At 38.9% G+C, this 25,337-nt stretch overlaps 2 protein-coding genes across 3 annotated transcripts; one reads left to right on the top strand and one right to left on the bottom strand.

Annotated features, from left to right (window-relative positions):
• Positions 1-763: 763 nt before the first annotated feature.
• gtpbp3 (GTP binding protein 3, mitochondrial) lies at positions 764-16,638 on the top strand. 2 transcript variants are annotated; one of them, XM_023406039.2, is made up of 11 exons: positions 764-1,061; positions 1,350-1,621; positions 2,223-2,309; positions 3,161-3,243; positions 3,645-3,764; positions 6,557-6,629; positions 7,671-7,814; positions 9,918-10,083; positions 12,076-12,206; positions 12,810-12,996; positions 13,656-16,638. In XM_023406039.2, exons 1-11 carry the CDS (start codon positions 1,003-1,005, stop codon positions 13,885-13,887), a joined length of 1,554 nt encoding a protein of 517 aa, XP_023261807.1. In that variant the 5' UTR covers positions 764-1,002; the 3' UTR covers positions 13,888-16,638. The 2 variants fall into 2 exon arrangements, with proteins under 2 accessions (XP_023261807.1, XP_023261808.1); XM_023406040.2 differs by having other exon boundaries at positions 1,353-1,621.
• A 1,084-nt stretch (positions 16,639-17,722) lies between these two features.
• plvapb (plasmalemma vesicle associated protein b) lies at positions 17,723-24,506 on the bottom strand. The gene is made up of 9 exons (XM_023406048.2): positions 24,035-24,506; positions 23,467-23,643; positions 23,078-23,162; positions 22,241-22,442; positions 21,919-22,138; positions 19,577-19,726; positions 19,269-19,379; positions 18,644-18,751; positions 17,723-18,160 (listed from the first exon to the last, which is right to left on the bottom strand). The coding sequence occupies exons 1-9, from the start codon at positions 24,236-24,238 to the stop codon at positions 18,152-18,154; spliced, it is 1,266 nt and encodes a 421-aa protein (XP_023261816.1). The 5' UTR covers positions 24,239-24,506; the 3' UTR covers positions 17,723-18,151.
• Between the last annotated feature and the right edge of the window lie 831 nt (positions 24,507-25,337).

Here is a 25,337-nt window from a genome sequence, read left to right on the forward strand (position 1 = left end):
TCATAAAAATGAACAGATCTGCTATTAGGAAGAAACAGTTACCTGTCCCTTGCAAACGGATTTATCTGCATCTTCATAATACATCTGCATTATGAGTCAAATTCATTTTACTAAGTAATAAAATAAATGACAATAAGAATAATAATAATGAAAACTATTCGTATATTTAACAATAATTACAAAAAATAAACAATCAAATAAAGAAATAAATAAAAGTCAGAGTTGTTCAGGGAGCTCTACAAAGAAACAAATCTTCATAATTTGGTAGTAATGTATGCAAATGTATGCAGTCCTAATGAATCTATATAAAGGTTAAAATTGCCATTTAGGCCTACATTAGGAAAATAATTGAAAAGTTGCTCTGTGCAGGTTTACCTATTAAGAGTATGATAATTACAGTAAAATGTTAATATTAGAGTCAGTTTCAGGTTCGTGCAGATTCATGCAACAGAATAACAGAATAAATTCCTGTGCCTAGATAGATAGATAAATAGATAGATAGATAGATAGATAGATAGATAGATAGATAGATAGATAGATAGATAGATAGATAGATAGATAGATAGATAGATAGATAGATAGACGGTAACAGATGTAAGAGCGACAGTATCCACACGGACTCAATTTAACGGTGCACTGTGGGCGGGTCTTAGTCCAGATCGACGGGTTTTAAACGAATGGGATTCCAGAAACTGCCGCTGTTGTAGAAACCGTTAACCAATCACAGTCAGCAGGGGGAGCAACACACTCATCGTGGTGAATGTAAACGGTAGTGGAGAGAGGCATGAGTTTAACGAGGAAGCTCTCACAGAGAATAAAAACATTCACGAATAATGAATTGCCTCCATTCACCAGCTGACTTTATGTTCACAGGTTATCCCGACATAGGAACTAAGGGGAAAAGGTTAACGTAATGACTTCGTCAAGGACAAAGCTTGATTTGCAGGGTCGGTCTGTAAAACCAGTCACACGAGAAACGTTTTGTATTAGCGTGCTTTAATTATGTTTCCATTTATCTGTCGTGGGATATGGAGATCGGCCGTCCACACACTTAGGATAAGGTTTGTTACCAAATTTCAACTGCAGTTTCTGTATACTGACCTCTATTTCATCTTTTCCTCCTAGTAGATATATACACGAGTGACAACTGACAATCGCAGTAAAGGGTCAAAATATGTCTGATCATAATTTCAATAAAAAATAAATAAAATATTTTTACCTTTTAACTTTACATTGTTTTGTTAAAATGAGAATTTTTTTCTACATCCAGTCAGCTGATAAAATATATTAAGACTAGTCAAACATATAATCAGAGATTACACTGTGTTTTATCATTTCCTTATCTCCAGCAGAAGACCTCCACTGTGCAAACCACTGTCCACCTGTGATGGAGTCCCAGCAGGACTGGCTGATGCTGACACCATCTTTGCATTGTCATCGGGCCATGGCAGGTGTGGGGTGGCTGTGGTACGAGTCAGTGGTCCAGAATCGGCTACAGCACTGAGGCGTATGGCCGGCCTCACACACAGCCTACCTCCTCCACGCACTGCCCTGTTACGCAGCATCACAGACGCCCAAGCCAAAGAAGTGTTGGATCGTGGACTTGTCCTCTGGTTCCCAGGTCTTTTCCCTTGGACCATGATCACGCACACACACACGCACACACACACACACACACACACACACACACACACACACGCACAATCCGTAGGGTGTTGTCATATTAGAATTCGTCTTGCATCACATAATCATTTGTTAAGGGAAACTATGAATGTTAAATATAAAGTATCTCAAGCAACTTTCCAAGTGTCAGCAGGTGATGTCAAAAGTTGGTGTAACACATGCAAAAGCTCTGTCCACTAGTGAGGGAACCACTTCACCTAAAAACTGTGATATGGTGCTTTAAGAGTAAAATACAAACCATGTGTTAGCACCTTCTCGTACACCAAACCGGCTGGATTGCTAAATGTTAATGCAAGTCCCATCTCCTAGTGTGTTACAGTTTTCTGTCACTGCCATTTAAAACATAACCTAACATACAAGCCAGAGCTGATCTAATTTATTGTATCACAGTACTGAGTCTTGTGAATCTAAAATTCGATCAGTGTCATCCACTTGCAGTTTAATTAAGGTATAGCTAAACATTTTGCCCCTTGTAAGTATTTAAATGACTAAGCAATATTCAGACTGTGTTGTTGTTTCTCTTGTGTTTGTGCCATCAGCTCCTCACAGTTTCACAGGAGAGGACAGTGTGGAGTTCCACATCCATGGTGGCCCTGCTGTCATTACTGCTGTCCTACAGGCTCTAGGTAACATCCAGATATCAAACAGAGACAGTGCTATACAACTTGATATAGTGCAATATAACACACAAATTTACAGTCTCATTTGACGCATCATTACTTTGCAGGGTGTGTGTTTATGGCTTCATAGCTTTGACTTCTAAAGCTCTAAGCCTGCATGAAAAGTCTAAGCACAGTAGCTAGCCGAGTCATGTAATTGTCTGTCACTGGGACTTAAAAGAGAAAACTGACACATGCATTCCTGTTTCTAAGATGTGCCTTGGCAAGCGTGGCAATCCTCATGTGATTGACTAGTAATATTTTTATTGCAGTTCTCCCGCAAACCTTCTAGAGGGCAGTGTTGTATAAATCAGCAATGTTAATGAAAGTTTGTCACTATTTAATATATGGTTATCTGTAATCAGGAATAGTTAAGTATTAAAACATTGCAGTGATGTACAAGACATTTTTGAGTAATTCTTGTTTTTTAAAACTAAGAGGAAGGTTTTGTTGGTGAGATGATAACCAGCCAGCAGGGTGTAAAACAGAATATTTTGCTCTAGTTAACAGATCATGACCTCCATTTGCCAAATGGTTTTGTGCTCATTGTCTCCTCCTGATGAGTCTTGAAAAATGGTTGAGTGAGAGAGAGAGAAAATGTAACACAGGTGTGCCTGTTTTCATTTCAGTTGAACCCTGAGTGACACTTTGACCCTGTGTTTGTCCCTGCTTTGTTTGTGTGTGTGTCCTTTCTTGGTGTACATGATGCATGACGTCCTCGTGCCTAAAACATTTTTCCATGTTTGTATGCTGTGGTGTGTGTGTGTGTGTGTGTGTGTGTGTGTGTGTGTGTGTGTGTGTGTGTGTGTGTTTCTCAGGAAGTGTGCCTGGCATGAGGCCTGCTGAAGCCGGAGAGTTCACGCGGAGGGCCTTTCAAGCAGGGAAACTGGGTTTAACAGAGGTAGGTCAAGAAGTACATGTAAAAACCCACAGAAAAATCTGTGCAGATTTGTGTATCAAGAGCTCCTCAGAGGAAAGTCAAACGGTAAATGTGGAATAAATGGGGTCAGACACGCTCAGGGATTTCAAGTTCATGAAATGTCAACGGTGGAAAACTTTCACATTTCTCTCATTGAGCAGCCAAATATGTAGCCTGACGTGTTAATAAGGAACTATTGTGGATATTCTATGAACAGCATATAACACTATATCACAGTAAATCTTATCAGTAGACAGTAAATTGAGTTTTTTTATATTTATCATAAGCAAATGTGTTTTTACAATTCAGATATTGCAGTGTGATAATGCATGATAGGTACTTTTGTTAAACTGCAATATTAACTATTACAATGGCGCTTGAAGGTGGAGGGACTTGGGGATCTGATCCACGCTGAGACAGAAGCCCAGAGGAGACAGGCTCTCAGGCAGATGTCAGGAGAACTGGGACGCCTCTACCAGGACTGGAGCCACAAACTGAAACGGGTAGGTTGTCCGGTTGTACAGAGGCTGGTGGTGTAGACAGAGGTGTTCATACATGGTACGCATGTTTTTCTTGGATTTTATTTATTTTAGTGTCTGATGCTAACAGATTATTTTTTTGATACAAATAATATATATTATTGATGTTAGGTGTAATCTTTCTTTAGTAATTTAAATGATTGAGTAATTCATATGCATTCTTGAAACCTGTTTGTATAATGGTCTTGCAATTTCTACACGTTGATTAGTCAGCTCAGACACAGACTCAAATGTTTGAAGATCGTACATCTCTGTCTCAGACACTCTGTTTGCTTTTTGGTATCGACCTGTAATCAACGTGACTTGAACTCGACCGCCTTTAGTGACTCAAACCCAGCCAGTTTGTCTTTGAACTGACATGTGAACAGGGGGCATTTAGATGATCCTATTGCAAAAACAACGTTCTGTCCAGTTTCACATTTGCTTGACAGCATAAACAAGCTGGAATCCTGGAGCTCTCCCTGGAGAGACGTTCGTGTCTGGAATTTATCCGAGAACAGTGTTTGGAAACAACCTGTCTGTACTGTGCTGTTCTACAGGCCTCAGTAGTTTCACACCCAAACAATGCTTTCTGTTTTTTTTTTTGCATCTCTGCAGCTGATTATGAACGACACTGATTGTGGATTAATTCATGGGAATCTGAGGCTTCCTGTTTTTATGTGACCATCGCACGTGTAGTGCGTGTGTTTTCTGTTCAATACTGAGAATGACAGTACTAATATGAATGGTACATGTAAACACTTTTCTCAAATCCTATTCAGCACTGGATAAAAAAAGTAAAGAAATAAAAAAAAAAACAAAAAAAAAAACAAACAAGAAAAAAGAGAGAAAAAATAAATAAATTAGATGTAATTTCACTCTACAAGGACACACAGTTAACATACTGATACTTTATCAATTGAGGATATTATTTTATACAAATATCATTACTATATTACTCTTTTCAACCAACCGAACAATTTAGACTGGGCAGAATTTTTGACATATTTTATTGAATGAGATACTATTACTACTGCTACCACTATTAGTAAGTAGTAACTAAGAACAGCGGTTTTTACAGTAAAATGTAATTGATCATATAATTGTAAACCTTTTTTACATCCCTTCCAGTAAACCTTTAAAATATAGTTATTGTCAAAGGAGATCAGAGAAAGTTTTTCTACAACCATCATGTTTGTTCCCTACTACTTGCTACTGAAGAACTAAGCTATTTAAACTTTACCTAATTTGTTTTGAAGGTTCGTAGGATGTTGCTGGTGTTATGTGATGACTGAGGCGGCTGAAGGCATCAGGGTTTGCGACCTCTGGCCAGCACTGTGACTTTTTACTGTTTTACTGTCTTAGCATCAGAACCATAGACTGTTTCCCTTTCACTTGTCGAGGCAGTTCATAGCAGGAGGTCACTGACCGCAAGCTGTGAAACTGTTTTGGAGGGATCTTGCAACACTTTGGCAGCAGTTCAGACTAACCGGTCCAGGTGTTCTCCCTTGAGAAGCTCTGTTATGCTACTTGTCAGCAGCTTTTTTTGAGGCAGTTCCTAGAAGCAATTTGAACGTGCCTTTATTTCGCATTTACATTTCGGGGAATCCAGTCAATCAGAGGTATACCATCTGTATGATGCTATGGGTCAAAGCCTCGTCCGACACCCAAACAATGCCGCTTTTTTAACCGGTGGCTTCCCACTTTTGTCAAAGGATTAAAGTATGGGAATCTGTCGCTTCCTGTTTTTGTGCAGCTATACTACTATTGTGTTTATGTTCTGCAATGTCAATCAAGATACTGATCGGTGCTGTGGTTCATACGCTGATGCTCTGTATTCTAGATTTAAATGAATGTTAGTTTAAGATATGGCGGTGATGTAAAGTAGCAACAAGACTTTACATGTTATGAGATTAGTTGTGGAAAAAGACCAGAGGAAGCCATTTGAATTTTATTATCCAGTGTTAATGTACACCAGATACATACAGGAATAAATGGACACTAAAAAAAACGAAGTCTGAAAGCCTGAAATGTAAATGAGTCGTCCTATTGGTGGAGAAGAATAACAGAAACATCAACTTCAGTCAGTGTGTGAAATACCTCATGACATTTGGGAACTCCCATGCCATGTTTAAAAGAATACTTCCAAAACAGAGCAGGCATATGTTGGATACTTAATCAAAATTGTGCTTAAACAATTGATTGATTAGTCAACGGTTTTGATTATAGAGAAATCATCAGCCATTTATCAAGGATAAATACCAAATATGTGCTTGTTTAAGGTTCTGAAATACAATGATTTGCTGCTCTTCCCTCATTTATATCATTTATTAATTGGCAGAAAGTAGCTGCACAACAACACAACACAAATGAAACTTCCTGCAGTTTATGCAATGAGAACTTTTATTGGAAATCCTTTATAAAGTTTTTTTGTTTGTTTTTTTGTAAAATTTTATGAATAATGGATAATGAGTAAAAAAGTAGTAAAAAGTATAAATAGGGATTTTAAAATTGCATGTTGACTGGTTTGTTTTATAGAATGTTAACTGAATTAGTTTGCCTATATTTGAGTATTACCTGCAGCACAATAATATATCCATGACATGTGCATTAGTGAGATATACTCTACATTAGTTTCCTGTTCACTGCCAGTCACCGTTTCTGTGCTGTTTGCAACATTTCAACACACAAATAAACTGAGCACCACTTTGTTCAGGTGTGTGCACATAGATTTCAGCGTCTTCTCATCTGTACTCTCTGTTTTGCATGTCTCACAGTGTCTGGCTCATGTGGAGGCCTTCATTGACTTCAGCGAGGATGAGCTCATTGAGGATGGGGTCTTAAACCAAGGTATGTTTGCACTTTGTCCTCTGTGCTGGAGAAAAAAATAACAGGACAGTCATCTCTGGGGCTTCAGGGGGAGGCGTTGGGGTCCGCGGGCTCTGTTTCTCTCTAAAGAGAGAGGAGTCGGGCTGTTTTCCTGTTTGGATCTTCAGCTGCCATCGTGTGAGTTTGCTGCACAGTAGGGGGAATCCATAGACATCAAACTGCTCAAAAGGCAGTTTCCTGTAGGAAGTGTGGATAGAAGGCCAGGGGGACAGTAGAGGCATTCGTCTTACCTTCAAAGGCAACCTGCCATGTCACTCACAGGAATAGTGCTGTCAGCAGCACCGTCTACAGCCCAACTGTTGTCTGTATGCCCAGGTTTCCCATGCTCACAGTGTGTGTGTGTGTGTGTGTGTGTGTGTGTGTGTGTGTGTGTGTGTGTGTGTGTGTGTGTGTGTGTACACACACGAGTGACGTCCCCCCTGAGTCTGTCGCCTGCTGTCTGGCACTGGCAGGGCTCTTCAGAGAGCCTCAGATGTTCTGAAGTTTCGACACAATAAAGCCTGGGAACTAGTTTGTTTTAGTGGCATGGAATGTTGGCTCACGCTTCCAAGCAACGAATAATAATAGACCGAGGCCCAAAAATAACAATTCTGGCCCAAATACTTTCCATTGCCACCTGCAAAGATACAGCAAATTACATATTTAATTCCATTTCTGAAGTTTTCTTAAGTTTTTCTAAAGTCATTCTGCGTTTAATGTGCGTAATGTGCTTTATACAGTCAGGATCATTAAGAATTTAGATTTATTTCCTTTAAGAAAAATTATGTAAAATGACGTATTGAATTGTCAAAAACATTTTTCCGCTTTAGTCTTCTGCGTAAATAGACAAGTCCATGACCCATTTTCTTTCCGTCCAGACGAAGGGTGTCAGACGGAGGACAGGCCTTTTTCCTTCAAAGGGCAGAAATTCCTTTAACAAGGCCATGAAAGTGAAGTTGAACACGAAACCTTCGTCATGTCCTGTTCCCTCCTCTGTCTTTATCTCCCTCTCACACCCCTCAGTCGACAGATCGGTGTGCAATTTACAGGCAGAGATGGAGCGACATCTAAAAGATGAGAGGAAGGGCGAGCGGCTTCGCAGCGGAGTTCAGGTGGTCATCGCAGGAGCTACTAACGCAGGGAAAAGTAGCCTACTGAACACACTCTGTAAGAGAACCCGAAAAACCAGCACACACACACACCCACACCCACACCCACACCCACACCCACACACACACACACACACACTGTGAAGGGATTAATATTAAAAATATGACTTACTATCTTGTAAATACAGACCTTACTGTTGAATCATACCGCTGTCAGCCATGGTTTGGAAGGTGGAAGACGGCATCATCTGTCACACCATTAACAGCGCAGACTCATAACATTTTTTGAAATGTGTATGATTCATTTAAATGCAAATACTCTGTAGAAATGTGTGTGGTTGACAAGACGGCGAAGACAAACCTAGAAACAAGCAGCGGTCTGAAATAAGACGCTGTTAAAGTAGATACAGGGGTTAACAAAACAACCTCCCGTCAATGTCCATTAGTAGCTGTTCTGGAGCTTTCAGTCAAATAATCCTCCTCAGCAGCAGTTGTCCTGGAATTGTAGAATTTCCATTTTTCTTCCAGCTGTTAAGTTTGGAAATGGACGTTGTGGTGAGATTGTTTTTGAAACTGCTGCTTCCAACATGTTGTATTTTCCCTAAATTTTACTATCGGAGGACAAATGTTTTCAGGTGAAAGACAGCAAGGTCAAAGACATCTATCCCATTTGTTGTGCATATTGTAATAATCTCCTCATAGTGCAGGAACACAGAACACCATCTGTGAACAGTTGAACCTGCTCTCGGACACATGAATTACAATTACTATTTTGACTTTTCCTGATACAGATGTTTTGATTCTTGCCTTGCTCCAGATTGCAATGGAGTCAGTGTAAAAAAGTTACATATAATCTGTATATAAATATATAAGTAGACACTCAATATTTTCACCTCTCACTCTAAATCACTTCTACTCACGTTTCTAGAGTGTTTTGGTATGAGCTAATGAAACCCTTTTGTTTGGTTTAAGGTTACGTTTGTTTATGGTTTTGCATCCTGAAATCATTAAGAATCACATTCTGAAAACTACCCCGGAGTGGAGCTTGGCTGTGGCTCCTCACAGCTTCCTATCAGAATAATAGGGGTATTAATCAAATTTAAGATAAAATCCTGTTATCCTTTCCTGTTCCGATTGGTCTTCCCTGACGGCACAGATGAGTAATAATGAGCTGTCATTGTTCCATGACATGGGATTCATTGGGACGGTCAACCCATGAAAGTCCTGATAGAGACTAAAGAAAGGATGACTGAAAATATCCCCTGTTGTGTTTAGATGGTGCAGAACTTTAGTACGTATAGAGATTTCTATATTAGACAGATGTTATTCAGTTATCGCAGAAAGATCCTTCCTTGTTTATTGCAATAACTGGCATTGTCCTTTTGTAAAGTACACGGTCTTCTTGAGTAAGTCTTAGGTATAAAAATCTTTTTTTTTCCTCCTGTTTTGAGATCTTGAAACCAGCTTTGAAAAATTCTTTAAACCAATGAAACTGCAACGTGATAAATAGAAACATAAACGAATGACTTGTTCAGAAGAATTAATTCTACAACTTAGTTAGTTGTTCACCATCAGGACCCATTAGATACTTCTATGTCATTTTGTTCAGGTCTTAATGGATAAGTTGTGATATATGTGATAGCACTGAATTGATCCTAGTGCCAGTGTCAGATGTAGCTTTATTGCTCCGTTGTTAACCACAAACGTTTAAAAACACCTCAATGAGCCACTCTGTTGCACTGGGAGACACGCCTTCATTATGATTAACATGGACACTGTTGTTTTCAGCTTACACAGACCTACTGCCGGAAATACCCACTAGAGCACAAAATGTGTATTATTCCGTGGCAGAAAATAGTGCCGAACAAATCCTGTTCTACTTATATTGGCTAAAAATAACAGTGTCCAGCAGGAAATTATTAATCCTTTTTCAAAATGAAGTTGTATATTTTTAAACCGTTTTTTTTTTTTTAAAGATGCACGTCTTTAGTAGGAATGAATGATGAATGGCCTTGGGTCTGACAACCACAGACCTGCAGGTGAAGTGAGAAAGTTTGGAGAGATGGATTAATAGATGGCTGATTGTGGCCTCCTCATGGGATTTGTTGACAATGAGAAAGTATCTCCAGCATCAGCTATCCTTTAACCTTTTTAAATCCAGGCCAGAGACCTGCTGCCATTGTGTCTCCCATTGCTGGGACCACCAGGGACGTAGTGGAGACAGCATTGGACATCGGTGGTTTCCCTGTTCTCCTAAGTGACACAGCCGGCCTCAGAGACAGCTCGGACCTGGTGGAGAGAGAGGGGGTCCGCCGAGCTCGGGAAAGGTAAGGAGGAGAAGCAAATTAAAAAAAATAAAAAAATGTTTGCTTTCAAGATTTAGATGAAGGAGACCAACAATGCTAAGAAATGAAGGCTAGTCTTTTGAATGTTTGACTTCAGTACGGGACATTAGTACATAATAGTAGTAGTATAGTACTGGTAATAGTACTGCTTTGCTGCCTAAGCGACTGTTTGTATGTATATAACACAGAACAAATTAGCCTGGGGACCAATGGAGCATGTCATTGAAAACAAAGAAAGGAAGAAATAAGTCATTGCTTTTGCCCTGTACATCGTACTATATTTTTGTAATGTCTAGGTGACCGCCAGAGTTTATATTATTGCTGAGCCACAGTTATAAATACATGGGACAAACACACTCAGGAGGTTGCGTAAAGAGCCACCTTTCCCCGTTGTAGAGTTTCTACTATTGAGAGGTTGTTAATGTGAGATGTGGAGAATGGACATATATGGTCATTCACTAACAGCCGCTTCCACTGTTTACACCAGGGAAGAATAGAACAACTTGGAGGACTTGTCATCAGCACTTTATCATATACAAACAGGCGAACACACGAGCAGAAGATGGTGCTGGCACATACACACACTATTAAATCAACTTCGATAAACATATTTGTGCAGTTACAAGGAAAAGAAGAAGAATGAGCCTAACAACACACCCCACATTGATTATTAATGATTTATTGGTGAAAGTTTCCTGTCTTTGTAATTACATAAATTTAGCAGCTGCAAAAGTAAAACAGCTCCATTTTTTTTTTTTTTTAAATGGCAATACTTTGTGTAAATATTAGTGTGTGACCAATTCAGTGTGTTGCTGACACTTGGCTGAAAGACTTCAAGCTATAGAATGTAAGGACTTCAGTAAATATTAAGACTGATATTTTTCATGGCAAAAAAGACAAATGTCAAGTATTTCCCCAAGTACTTGTGTCCTTGGCAGGTGGAAAAGCATCAGACAGAGTAATGAGGTATTACTGCGCTGAAATCAGTACTAATGATATTTGTTAAGTGGCAGAGAATAGAGGGATGTAGAGCGACCCCACCTTTTCAGTGGGAAATTATGCTGTCGGATATTTTAAACATTTACTTATAAAAGAATGACTATCTCACAATTGTTTGAGTCAAGGCTGAAACAGATGAAAACTATCAATGTATAAAAAACAGATGAAAATCCGATGACAAAAATATAATTTTCAATGCAAATGTTCTGTAGTTCTTTGTTTTAGTTAAGTGTGTAGGAAGGGTGGGCAGTGTGCGTTCTATAGGGAACTTTTTGTGCAAGGAGCAGGTCAGAGGCTTGTGACCTGGGTCACTACAGGAAGGACATGGTAAGTACAAGCATCCGCTGCTGTTGCTGCTGCCACTGCTGTCGCTACCTCACAGTGGGACGGAGGTGCTGGAGTGCACAGAGTATCTAACTTCAAATACCATTTAGATAAATGAATGAAACCCATTATTCATACTGCGCTGTTTCTGCTGCAGTGGCAGGAAAACACTGTTTCTCAGGACACTTCTCTCAGAGTACCACTAGGGTATGAAGTAGAAAATTTACCCAAGTCGATTTAAAAAATCTTAATGGGGTCTTTTACAGCCACTGACATCTTTTCAATGGTCCAATAATAGAATATGGTCTATAATTAAAAAAATTAAGTAATGCACCTATGATGGCGAAGAAGGTAGAAGTAAATATTATTTTACCCAGTTAAATGCATTTAGGAAACTGCCATTCAACTATTTTGCAGCCTATAGATGAGAAAAAGACAACAGGTTTAATATATAAAGATAATCATAATTAAAAATAATACCTAGTCTCATATCATCAGTATGATTTCAGTGCTCCAATCTCCTGGCTTGAAATTGGAGCCGACTGATTTACAGTGTGTAAAGTACAACATTCTTGACAAAATACTGTTGGTATCATGAAGTTAGTTAATGAAAGTCTAAATGTGCATCTGTGACTGCTTTCTCTTTTCCAGGGTGGAGCAGGCAGATCTGACCCTGGTGGTTGTGGACAGTGCTCATCTCCCCACTGATGCTCAGCAGGCTGCAGCCTTCCTCCAGGGACACCTGAGGAGTGTGCTGGCCACTGAGGAGCAGCCTGAGCCAGGTATCGTATCTACAGTACGATGGTAATAGTGATGATGATCTTTATTTGTAGAGCACTTTTCAAAATCTATGTTTTAAAGTGCTTGACAAAGTGCGAGACATCTTCTGCTTCTGCTGCGGTTGGACTTTTGCTGAGACTTCCAAAGAGACACTTCACAATAAAACACAGTAAAAATAGGTTTACTTGTACTGACCCACACACAAGTCTCCGTGCCTTTTTAAGTGAAAAAAAAACATTGAACAGCTACTTTTTGAAAGTGGTATTTTATCATGACCTGAAGGAGTTCTGGACTGCAGTGTGTTGTGGCCGCAGTCACGTGCTCACAGCTCCATCTTTTAGGACTAAATGGTTGGGTGAAGGGTCATCCAGGTCAGAGAGTATAGGCCGGACAGTGAGTTTTAAGTCATTAAGAATAATCAAACAGAAATGTCAGTGCCTGAGGGAGGAGTAGTTGAGTCATTGGTGTTGATTAACAACTGTTTTAAACCCCTGCAGAGAACACTGTGGTGACTTTGTGCTGTGGGACATTAACAATTTGACTTCAGGGTTTTGTGTGATTATCATTTACACTCATTAGAATTTCTTTTTCTTTCCTTGTGATAGTATTTCCTGCGGACAGGTGTCTCCTGGTGCTGAATAAGACTGACCTGCTGCCTGATGATCAGAGACAGAAGCTGGACAGGGAGTTGAGACAGGTGTCTGAACTTCCTCCTGTCTGTCTGATCTCCTGTCACACTGATGAAGGACTTCAGGACTTCCTCACAGTGCTGCACAGCAATGTCAAAACTCTGTAAGTAGCGATAACTTATCATGTTCTCCTGTGCTTGGGCTGAGACTACAAGTTTCATTTAAAAGTTCCATCAGAAAGGCTGATCTTCTGCAGGACCGGTGATAGATTTGACCTAAAATGATTGACAGAATAGATTAATATTAACCAACCATTGGTTATGACAAGTTTCCAAAAGTTTCTATATGCAGCCTAAAATTGCCTTTGTGCTATTGTGAATAAGTGTGCTTGGTAAGTCAGTTATTGCAGTTAAATTTGTGGCATTAATATGATAAAAATGTGGCATGATATATTACTTCATATCTATATCGATATATTTTAATATGGATGCAGTATCTGCCTCAGATGTTTGTGCGCATGGTTTTAAGGCTCATTGTTTTCAGTTTTAACTGATTAATACCAAGACCAAGTTTTGTGAAATCTAGTATTCAGAGTGGTTTAAACTGAACAGTCACCAAAGTCAGAAATATTCAAATCCTCCTCTAAGTTGCTTTAGATAAAACAAATAAAACCAAAAATCTGATTTTTTTTTTTGTTGTTGTTGTTGTAGCGAGGCGGGGGATCTGGTTTTCAGCCTTTCTAAACCAAAAATGCAAAATAAGGCATGAAATAATGAGAATTTTATTACTGTGGTTCATTTTGTTCTCTAACTTCCTCTCTAGGTGTGGCGACCCTCTGTCTGGTGCCCCCACCCTGACCCAGGCCCGCCACAGAGCCCACCTGCAGCAGTGTGTGGCAGCGCTGGCTCAGTACCAGCGATACCGTGACACCGACCTCGCTCTGGCAGCTGAGGGTGTCCGGTTGGCTCTCACCAGCCTGGGCCGGATCACTGGACGGGTTGGGGCAGAGGAGATCCTGGATATCATCTTCAAAGACTTCTGCATTGGAAAATAATCAGATGAGCTGGAGTGAAAACATGCAATCCATGTGATAATAGCCTGCTTGGAGAGGAAAGCTGCGCTCTTGTTCCATCCCAGAGTATCAGTAAAGAAAGCGGGACAAAAGGGCACAGCCTCGGCACTGCGCCAGGCTTCTAGGCACAGCCACAGTAAAAAGAATAATATTCGTGTTCTTGGCTACAGAATGCCTTTGCTCCCAAGACACAAACATGCTTGTTTTCTGTTGATGCTTTTTAACAAACTGAAATAGTTTAAGCGTGACGACAGGTGCCTCAGAGGCCCCATATGCTGGACAAGTGTTTGGCAAGTCTTGAGTCGTAATTTAAAAATAGACATTGAAACCCTTTGATAGGTGGGTATTGGGCTCTTGGGTTGCAACATAACAACCAAGATCATTTAAGATAAAGCCAGCTGCAGACCTCTGCAAGGTCACGGACTCAAAGTTTTGATGTTTACTTGTACTGCAGGACAATGAACAATTTTTTTTTTTTTTTTGGGAGCAGGTCTCATTTCAGTCGTACCCCTCTGTGTGTCGATGTGTTTGCACATGTGGTCACACAGTGCCACCTGAAACTTGTTGCGATAACTCAAAATCCATGTATAATTTTGATAAGAATTGTATTACTTTAAATGTGTTATTTGTTATTTTACTATTTATAATTTGGACAGTTGTTTCACTCATAATGAATACATGTCACATTGGATCTTTGATGTGAAACTAATGGCATAATGTGTGTTTTTGTAACAAATCAGATTTATTTTATGGGCAGTTGGGGCCAGTGCAGCAAGCTGTTTTACAATACAAAATTACCCATTCTCACAAAGATTGAATTGGTGAGGTCTAAATTCTTGCTGGTTGTTATTTATTCCATTGTGAATGTCCAGCTCCCACCATGAAGCATAATGGACATACAGTGTGTAGAGAAAGTCAGAGCGACCCAGACCCCCTCTCTGCTCTGTGGGAAAGGTATGCTTTTGGAGGCAATGCGCTCTGTGCCCCTTTGTTCGCCTGTCAATCTTGCCTCGATCAAATATTTATGTTTCCTTGTTGAACTCCTCACCCTTCTTCCCCAGTTGGTTTCTTGCCTCCCAGCCTCTGACGACATTCGTCCTGGTGTACACCAGCACAACTGCCCATCTCCCTGTCTTTTCGTCTCTCTCCGCTCCGTCTCTGCTACCTGACCTTTCCTCTTTCCGCGCTGCTCTGTCAGCCTTTTTGTCCTCTTTCATGTGCTCCCTGATTAATTACAACACAGGGGGAGTTCGAGCTAAAAGTGGTACTTGCTGTCATACAAACTAGAGGTAGTAAATTTTGGGTCCTGTTTCATCTTTAGTGCCCTAATGTCCTTTATATAGCAATGTTTACCACAACTGTGAAAATCCATTGGACACTAACTCCCAATGCAATCCTAGTTTTGCATATTGATACCTAGAATATACTTTTTTGATACCTATTGTTTATAGCGTTGCTTGCTAGCGGCTTGGCTTGGCTTTATGAATGGTGAAATATCTCAACAACTAACAGATGGACTGACATTAAATTTTACACTCACAGTTCCGCAAACATGAATTTAGTTAACTTTTATGATTCCCTTTTTGTCTAACACCAGGTGAAAATTTTAAACTGTCCAATATTTTTTATTTGCAACTGACTACCTGCAAAACTAATGATATTCTCCCCTTAAGTGTTAGCATGATAAACATGAAATACATGCTTAACATCAGCATGTTAGCATTGTCTATGTGAGCATGTGAGCATGTAGTGTAGGACAGCCATACAGAGCCACTAGCATGGCTTTAAGCTATTGTTATACAAAACAGAGGAGCCAGCAAGAGCTTTTCCTAATCGAAATATTTAATAAAAAGAGTTAATCTGGAACAATCTAATCAAATAATTAGTAAACAAGAGTATAAATGTGACCAGATAATCAATGCAATCTCCAATCCAATATATGTTGGACACACAATTCAATAAAAAAAGCACTTCAGATGCAGTGCATGCAATAACTGTTGAAACGTTTCACCAAAAACCACAAATGTCAACTTGATGGTAGCTCGAGGAAAAAAGCCAGTTGATCTACAAAGTCATTAGGATTAATTGAGAATTGAGAATAATCAATTCGTATTTGAATTAATAAAATAAATGAACCAAACTTTAAAATATAACACAGATTATCCTGTGTTACATTCTTCACTCTTAATTTTGGACCATGACTCAATTCATTCATATGTCGCAGTTTTGTTCAGAGCTGACCGATGTTAGGGACTTTTAGATTTCTGTCTTGTCAGCTTCCTGTGCTTTTGATTAATGGCTCTCCTGAGATGTGGAGTGTATGTAACCAGATCCAGAACAGCCAGCTCCACCCTGTACCCATTTGACTTTATGTCATGGTGTGTGTGTGTGCGTGTGTCCAGGTCTATACTGTACATGAGACCAAAAACACTTTTTAAACAAAGGATTTCCTGAGGACAGGAGGCAGACTGACTCACCTGTAACACTCACATCCATCAGTACAGTCAGCCTGGGAGTTTATCCTAATGTGTTTTCTTATGCAACATGGAAGGCATCTCAAATATTTGCTCTGTCTAAAAGAGAGTGTAATTTTTCTGGGTCCGACTCACGCTCGTCATAATTGTGAAATTGGAAGTGAAGACCAAAGTCAAGTGTTCTCAGGAATTATAAGCTTTGATAGGAGTAAGAAATGCATGATTATGATCATATCAATAAAGAATGGCTGAAATATTACTTTTGCTAATTGTTTCAGACAATGCAAATATATGATGAACATGAACAGTTATGTTTTTCTTCAGACGACGATGGCAAATTAAAAAATGAATATTTGATGTATCTGCAAAATCCAGAGTAATCTAGTTTTCGGCACAGTGTAAGAAATTATGCTTTCATGAATGAAAAAATAAAGAAGTTCAAACACATGAAGTGTAGGAATAAAAATGAAATGAGTGAGTAGGTGAAAGGCATTTTTTTTTTATATTTTGACTTATGAATAAAAAGCAGTGATAAGTGATAATTAAAGTAGTATTGACATAAAACATCGATGTAAGCTAATTTCAACTGAATGGCTTTTTATATGTCATATTTTACATGAATGATTGTACTACAGTAAATTATAAAGCAGGTAACATAAATTCACACTTTAATAATTTAAGTGGCACTTTCAATATCGCTTTATAAAGTAAATGATATACAAATAAGAAGCTGTAATGACACTATCTTCTGCAATCATTACAGCATTTTTAAAAATTTTATTTTACATTTTCATTTCTGTCTTCATACAGAATACGCTATTATCACAAAAAAAGGTGTTCGTTTTATGGATACAAGGTGAACACATTTAAACACCAGCCGTCTGCAGCTACAGTGCTGTATTTGCTCATCGCCTTGTGCTTAAAAAGGAAAAGGAAGTAGTAAAGCTTGAGAGCAGTTCATATAACAGCTACTGGGCTTGTAAAATGCTTCATAAAAGTGGCAATTAATAAGCGCACAGTCGAAACTATTCTTTGTTGCGTTAGTCATAAAAACGAAACAATTTCAATTTCTAATTCATACCAAATTTCCTGCTTCTTATTTTTGATATACTGTACATTGTTTAAGATTGCTTTGACTGTGATGATGTGTTTATGACTTGGTGGATGTGTGTATGGTCATCCGGGCCGTGGTATAAATTCAAACGTGTGAATCACTAGGAAACATAAATGCAGCTATTTTAAGAGCATTCTGTTTATAGCAGACACGTTAGCAGCTGCTGCCCAAACTCCTGTCTGAGTCTTTGTTGTATATTTAATGCCAGGAAGACACAAGAGACCGGCACTGGGTTTCTTTTTTTGGTTCATTTAATTTTAATTGCATGGTAATAAAAAGATTTTCCCATGTTGGTTTTCTTAATAACATAAACCACCATGAGTGACACACAAGAGAAAATATTTACACCAGTGTCATGGAAATTTTTACATTTACCTGAGTATAAAGATACAAAAGCTTTTCACAGTAAATATTTAAACTCAAACTCAAAGTGAGTAAAACGCAAATGAATCTTCAGTGCCAAGTAGAACTAAACAAAGCATGCACAAACCAACAACAACACCTATATCATTAATATGCAATCACAAGTATTTACAGGTTGTGTTTGAAATGTGTTGCATCAGAAATATTTACATGTCTTTTAAAAAGTCTTTAAAGGCCAATGTTGATCACTGTGTTGCACCACTGGTGCCGCCAGTTCTTACTCTGCTGCTTCATTTCATCTCACCTGAAAGACAAAACATTAACAATTATAATTAATGGCAGCAATGAGGTGATATAGCAGTGTCTTAGCATTTGAGTTCTTAATTAAAGTTGATGCAGTTTGCAGATTAAATTTCAAATAGTTAAAATATTTTCATCGGTGCACAACAAAACACCTAATGACGCACCCATCAGCCTCAGCTGTACTTTGTGTTGCGCTAATTGGCAAATGTTAGCATGTTAAAATGCTAAACTAAGATGGTGAATATGGTCACTGTCATACCTGCCTAACATTGGCATGTTAGCATAATGACATGAGCGTTTTAGCACAAAACACTGCGGTAGAGAGCCGCTGGCATGGCTGCACACTCTGTCTTGTTTCAGCAAAGTTTCATCATGAAGATCACCAAATAAAAGATGGATGTTTGAGTATTCTCTGCTAAGTAATCATTTGTAGATTAAATCTCCTGCTCAATAGTGATCAGGTAGGTCTTTATTCAAAGTTTACCTTCAGAGTTTTGCTGATGCCCTGTGCTCCAACAAGAGGCCAGTTAGCCACAGTCCCTCCGCCCTGCTGTGGGGCGGCCTGGAGGCCGGAAGCTTTAGGAACACCAGACTGCAAAACAAGATCATTTCAGTATTATTTAACACCTCAAACAGTGACCATATTTGTACAGCTTTTTGTGTCAGTGCTTGGACACCTATATCGTACACTACGTATCTGGGGAGTTTGAAGTGGGGTGTTTTGTGAACCTATGACTCCTTAAAAAATGGTTTCCTTTTGTTATCTTGCCTGTCCATTCTTCCTGCTCCTGCAGCCCTCAGATTCCTCTTTTCTGCTAAGTCCACACACATCACCTTACCTCTGCACTGATGTCCATATAATCAGTGGAGTAAATCTTATTTAAAGGGCACAAGATATTAACACAAGATATTACTTTGAGGACATAATGACCTTAAGATTATACCAGTGGAAATTTTAACCAACTCTGTAATTAATGCTTTACATTAGCACAAAAATGTCTCAAGCGAACAAAGGTTTGAAAGCATTTGTGGGCATCTCCTTTCCCTCATTCCCTTTCATATGTCTGCAGAGCAAATGACTGGGACTCTATTCTCTGTGTTTATTTTACCTTAAAATTCTGCTGGAGGATCTTAACTTCTCTCTCTCTCAGGGCCAAACTGTCGTCCTGCAGCTTCTTCTGTTCTCTCAACCGGTTCTGCTCCATAAGTAATTTTTCCACCTGGACAAAATATTCATGTGTTATTTTAAGTGGAAAACAATGTCTTCCCTCATATGCTACTGTATAATTAAAGCTCTTGTTAAAACAGATAAAACAGGAGTAGGTTATCATCTACACTACATTTTACAATGCCAGTCATAGTTTTATAACTATGTACAAATGCACATACTGTACATCCTTACTCAAATGTTATCTACCTGGTCATCATGAGTCTTTTGCTTGAGCTGGAGCTGCCTGGCGGCCTCAGCGACCGTTTCACTGCGATTTTTTTCACACTGCTGCAGGTCGGCCATCAGGTGTGAGTTCTGCACCTCTAGACGACTGGACATGGCTTGGATCTCTGCAACCTGGAGGAAGAAAATACATAAATATTCTTTAATAAATGTGATAAACTTCTAATCTGATTTGCCATATATTCCCTTTTAATGATTAAAACTTGCTTTCATAGACACTTGAAAGGGGCAGGCCTGTTTGCAGAGAGCGAGATAATGGCCTGTGGTTGAAGAATGAGTCGTGCTCTGCTGAACCAAATGTGTTTCCAGATGGTGCCTTTGCATAATTGTACCTGTTTTTGTTTGCCTTGTGTCTATTTCTATCCGTAAGTTGACAATGTGAGTGTTTGTTAATGTTCAGTTTCCTCAGTGTCGTGCTGGAGTACATGCTGTACAGCTAATGCAAGAATGAATTTACACTGAACGTCTCCCCGAGGGACCAATGTTGCTCCATATCAACTGTCAGCAGCCTCGGACACTGATGGACGCTGATGTTGTTTGCTGAATATGGAGCTGAAGCAGTGGAATGTCACATAATCAAGAGGTTTTGTAAGTTTTAATGCGTTGTTTAAAAACTTGTGTCACTCTGCTTTTCTTCCAAGGCTTGGCCCAAGTCAGAGGTTAAATTTAAAGATTGAATGACGATGTATGGAACAGGTTTTTAGAAGTAAAATGTCTTGGCTTTAAGTTACTGTAGATTCCCAACTAAAATGTTTGAGAAACATGTTAAAATGGAGAGAAAGGTTGCAAAAGAAAACTCACCATCGATACATTTAGAGTCATTTGAGACTATTTACCATGTTCTGCCTACAAATCGTTTTATGACTTTCATGATCTTTTCACATTTAAGTTATTGTGTTACTTTTTGATCACAAGCAGCATCTTAAGACAAGACAATATCATAGAATTAAAATTGTGAAGACAGTAAGATTTCACCGATGCAGTTTTCTTAAGGAACTTAGTATATTAGGATTTGATAATTTCCCTAAAATTTCCTAATATTAAACTCATCTATAAATGCCTCAGTAACTATGCTCCTCAGGTGACATGGTGGTACAGTAGCTCTCGGGGTCTCTGGCTCAATAACATGGTGTATATCTATGGTGATCTGTAAGGCAGTAACATTCCCATTCACAAATCCTCATTTTGAACAGATGTCTTTTTCTGTTCAAGAAAAAAAAATGCTATAGATCCTCTGGTTCCAGCTTCTCCAAGATGAGGATTTGCTGTTTTTCTGTGTTTTATATCTGCATATAAAATGTATGTCTCTGTAAAATTTGTGGTTTTGGATCATTTGTTAGAAAAAATGATGACAATGACTCTAGGAAAATTTGATATTTCATTATTGGCCTTTATTATTGACGATTAAATGATAAATCCAGAAAAAATCAGCAGCAGCATGATATATGACTTATTTCTGTTCATGTATGATTAAATGTGATATATATATATATATATATATATACGTGTGTGTGTGTGTGTGTATCAAAAATTGAATTGAATGAAAATTGTTTTCTGTGTCTGCATGAAAATAACTGATAAAGACAGTAAGTGTTGACAGCCACAGTGAAGACACATTCAGGCAGGAAAGCAAATAATGATTCTTGACCCGTTTGTGAGTCTGTATCCAAATGAAATATTGCTTTAAGCAGTAAAAAAGGTACTTGCTGAGGGCATGTGTTTTTGTTGTCCTGCACAGTGCTGCTGTATCAGCAGAGCCACAGACTTTACCTCTGCTTTGACCCTGAGTTTGCCTCAGAGGATGTCTGTCTCTTTAGCTAGATTTATCACGAATGATGCAGCGGATAGACTTCCTCCCTTGAGAAACTGGTTTCCCATTCAATTTGTTCCGAAGCTTTGGAATATTCCATCAGCTTCAAGGAGAAAAGGAAAACTTAAAGGAGGGTTAGCTAGAAAGAAGTATTAAGTCTGAATATTAAAAACCCATCTAAATAGGTGTGGTAGCCACATTTACACAAGTACTGTAAAATACAGCTACTACGGTACTTTATTTGAGTGTCACCATTTTATGCTACTTTATATTTCTACTCAACTACATTTTAGAGAAAAATATCTAAACTCTCCTCTAAATCTGACAGTTTTACCTAAAACCATATGGAGAGCTTATAATGTATTGTAAAGACTAAGCCACAGTTTCCCAACCTTTTTGGCTTGTGACCTCTCACAAATATTATGTTTAACATTTGTATGAGTTATTAACAAAGAGTGAGTCACACACCTATTTATATCACAAGACGCGCACTCACCTTGTTGCCAACGTTGTCGAGATACAACTGGAACTTATTCTCCACGTCTCTGGACAGGTTTGTGCAGCTGTTTCTTATCTTTTCCATTTGTTCCTGCTGGCTGTCACAGGTGAGGTGAAAGGTCAGCTGGTGAGGGAACAGGTTGTTGATACGGTTCAGGAAATCCCTGGTCACCGTTGTGATCCCGTTCAAAGACTGGGCAAAGTCTTCTTTGCACTTCCTGGCAAAAAAAAAAGAAAAAAGAATGAAACAAAAACTTGAATTAATCTTGATATTTTCAGTAACAGACAACGAGCAGACAGACAGACAGACGGTGCTGTACCTGGTGTAGCTGGTGAGCTGCTCTTTCTGCATTGTGTTCTCCCTGCGCAGGGTGATGGCATCCCCGTGGTGAGTGTCTCGGTCTTTGAGGGCGTTGTCTCTCTCCTGGCTCAGGTACTGAACCGTCTGGGTGAAGTTTGCCTCAATGAGATTTATCAGAGCTTTCTGCTGAGCGTTGAGGCTCTGCATTGTTTTTAATTCACCTGGAGAGTTCAGAGAAGAACAGTGTTAACAAAGGAACTCTTACACTGACACCTATACTTTTATTAACTCTTCCATTTTCTGTATTTATTAATTTTCCGCTACCACTTTCTAATAAGTCACCCTTTACAGAGGGTTCAAAAGTTGTACTAATGGCATTATTAATTGTTAAGAAATAATTTTGTAATGCCTTATAGAGCAGTTATTAGAGATTAATAAGAATAACTTTAGAGTTGCCATATTGTAAGCAATATGTTAGTTTCTCGCTTTCTAATAAGTCTGTGTTTATATTTGTTTTATATAGTTTAATAAGTCATTAATAAAGGGTAACAGACTATCAACTAAACCATCTGTTAAATAAAAGCCAGAGAGATTATTCAGAAACCTGTGACCCAAAGGTTTATTAATGTCATATAATTGATTTATAAAGCATTAGTATATAATTTGTTAACCATTAACAACAACTTATAAACTCTTATTAGAAAGCAGAACAGATTCTTTTCTTAAGCACATCTACTTTAATTTGAATTTACACATGCATTAATCACTGTTGGAGTAATCTATCACAGTGTTTAAAGAGCAGAGTATTCGAGCATCACACTAAATCTACCAAAAAGTATGGTATTGGAGAACATACTGCTGGTAGTGAGTAAAGGAGGGGCCTGGATGGGAGGGGTAGGACGACGCATCATGCTCAGTGTTGTCATTCTCTCACAGTTTGACTGTAAATGAAAAAAGATCACAGGGTTTGTGGCTTATATTTCATTACCATGGTGACCCAAAGGAAAAGTACAACAATGCCTAAGGAAATAAGGAAATAGTCATGTTGAATAGTTTGCGCATTACGAAAACATTACCTTTTAACCTTGATTTGCTCTTGCAGAAACATTTCTCAGCTGATTAAAAGCTATTAAAAACTACTTGACAGCTTTAGAAAACGACCTGCTTCTCAGTACGTCTTAGCAGAAACACGCTGTTCACTTTCCTTATCTTTTGATGTATTTTCCATATTAATCATCTACTTACCAACTTCATTTTTAGCTGATATTCTGTGCTGTTGGCATCGGTCTTCAGCTTCTCCAGCGCTTTCTCCAGAGCAGCCTTCTCAGCTGTGCGAGCTTCCAGCTGAGCTCCCAGCTCGCCTTTCTCCTTCCTCAGCTGGATGTTGTTCTCACTCAGCCTGTTGAAACTCAGCTCCAGATCCTTCAGAATAACATTCAGATAACTCATCACTGTGACTGTATTTTATAGCTCTGAGCACATTGACATAATGCGGTGAAATGAAATGGTAATATGGCAATTAAAAAAAAAAACATATCGTGTCAGACACTCAACAAACTAGTCATGATGAACTTGATCAAAAGCTGCTGCAGAAATAAGTCCATCTCATTTTTGAAGCTTAATTCAGTCTCTTAAAGATCTGTTCCTCTAAAAATTGTGTTTTTATTATTGCTACTTCACTTAGAAGTCAATGTCATTTTAAGATTTTTCTGTGTCAAGTGAGGGGCCTCTAATATCTAACAAACTCTACTACAGTTATTTTACAGGGGGATCTTGTCTCTACAGATTTTCTGAACAAGAAGAAACCACTGACCTCCACCCTCTTCTCCTCTGCAGACTTCTCTGGCTGTCCATAGATGAGGAAGAGCACCAGACTGACGATGATGAGAGACTGGATCAGAGAGGAAAAGAAGAAGACAATCCTCATGTAGTAACCACAGCTCTTTCCTTTCGACTTGTGCAGGGGCTCCCTTGCCTCCAGGCCAAACTTGCTCCGGGAATAGCTGGAGCTGTACATGCTTGTTGGAGGTGAAATGGTGGCAGCTGGTTTTTGGAAGATCTAAACAAGAATTAATTGGTTGCAAAAATCCACAAAGTTTCCCCCTCTGATGCGATCTTCCCTGCAGAACAGGTGCTGAGTCTTCAAGATGAACACCGACAGGCGGAAAAAGGAGGAAGCTTAATAGTGAGATGTTTATTTCTCTGTCTGCTGCAGCTCTGCTACACTGTCAGGGTGCAGGAATGGCACGTAAGGATGGATGTAAACAATGACCCTTAGGTGTGTAAAGGGGCCATGTTTATAAATGCTGCTGGAGGCACACTTCCAGTCCATCCTGGCCCAGCCCTCGCCTCGCCTCCCCTCCCTTACCCCTCCCTCCCCTGTTCTCCCTCATCGACCTCTGTCACAGTTACAGCCTCGTGCTGCAGCACAGCCCAAATCTCTAAAAAATGTTCCAACTGTTTGGAACAAAAAAATGATTCCTGTCATGGGAAGATTAAAATAAAGTTTAAAGATGCCCTCCGGTCATGTTTTTTAGACATATAAAAATACTCTGCTTGGAACAGTATTTTTTTTTTCTGGAATGGTTTTTCCACAAAAAAAGTTTGATAACCAAATTAAAAATAAAAATTATAATAACAATTATAATCATAATTACTCCTTCTCTCTCATTGAAAAAGCCAGAATCAGAAGTGAAAAGATGTCTACTTCAGAAAAGTAAATTTTCAGCATATGTGCACTAGGTACCAAAGTACCAATATTACTGATACTAAGTCTTGTTTAGAGTATGGGTCCTTGGCTCAATACTAAAAGAATGTTAGGTCACGGTCTGACTCATGAGTACTCTTCTTAGTCCTTCCCATAAAGTCCACATAAGAGCATATTAAAGGAGACAGTCACATTTTTTCAAGTCTGTCTTGTCAGGTGACTATATGTACACTGCTGTTATCATTTCTCATGTTCATATTTGCCACTAAGAGATCCCTCCCTAATGTAAGTGATGGGCAACAAAAATCTACAGTCCACGTTCTGTGTAAAAATGTATTCAAAACTCTATATAAAACCGATATGAGTAATCTGATTTAGTCAAATTAACTGGAGATCTTCTTGAGGGACA

This window comes from Seriola lalandi, unplaced genomic scaffold (assembly GCF_002814215.2).
Source record: "Seriola lalandi dorsalis isolate HSWRI2012SDOR001 ecotype SW California unplaced genomic scaffold, Sedor1 jcf7180002054293, whole genome shotgun sequence".
In the NCBI taxonomy this organism is placed as follows: domain Eukaryota; kingdom Metazoa; phylum Chordata; class Actinopteri; order Carangiformes; family Carangidae; genus Seriola; species Seriola lalandi.

Excerpts from the sequence above, each read along its gene's own strand:
- gtpbp3 (XM_023406039.2), top strand. The coding sequence starts at position 1,003 with ATGTTTCCATTTATCTGTCGTGGGATATGGAGATCGGCCGTCCACACA. Across the intron at positions 1,622-2,222 it reads ACTTGTCCTCTGGTTCCCAG|CTCCTCACAGTTTCACAGGA; the intron begins GTCTTTTCCCTT and ends TTGTGCCATCAG. Across the intron at positions 2,310-3,160 it reads TGCTGTCCTACAGGCTCTAG|GAAGTGTGCCTGGCATGAGG; the intron begins GTAACATCCAGA and ends TGTGTTTCTCAG.
- plvapb (XM_023406048.2), bottom strand. The coding sequence starts at position 24,238 with ATGTACAGCTCCAGCTATTCCCGGAGCAAGTTTGGCCTGGAGGCAAGG. Across the intron at positions 23,644-24,034 it reads CAGAGGAGAAGAGGGTGGAG|GATCTGGAGCTGAGTTTCAA; the intron begins GTCAGTGGTTTC and ends GTTATTCTGAAG. Across the intron at positions 19,380-19,576 it reads AAAAGACTCATGATGACCAG|GTGGAAAAATTACTTATGGA; the intron begins GTAGATAACATT and ends TATTTTGTCCAG.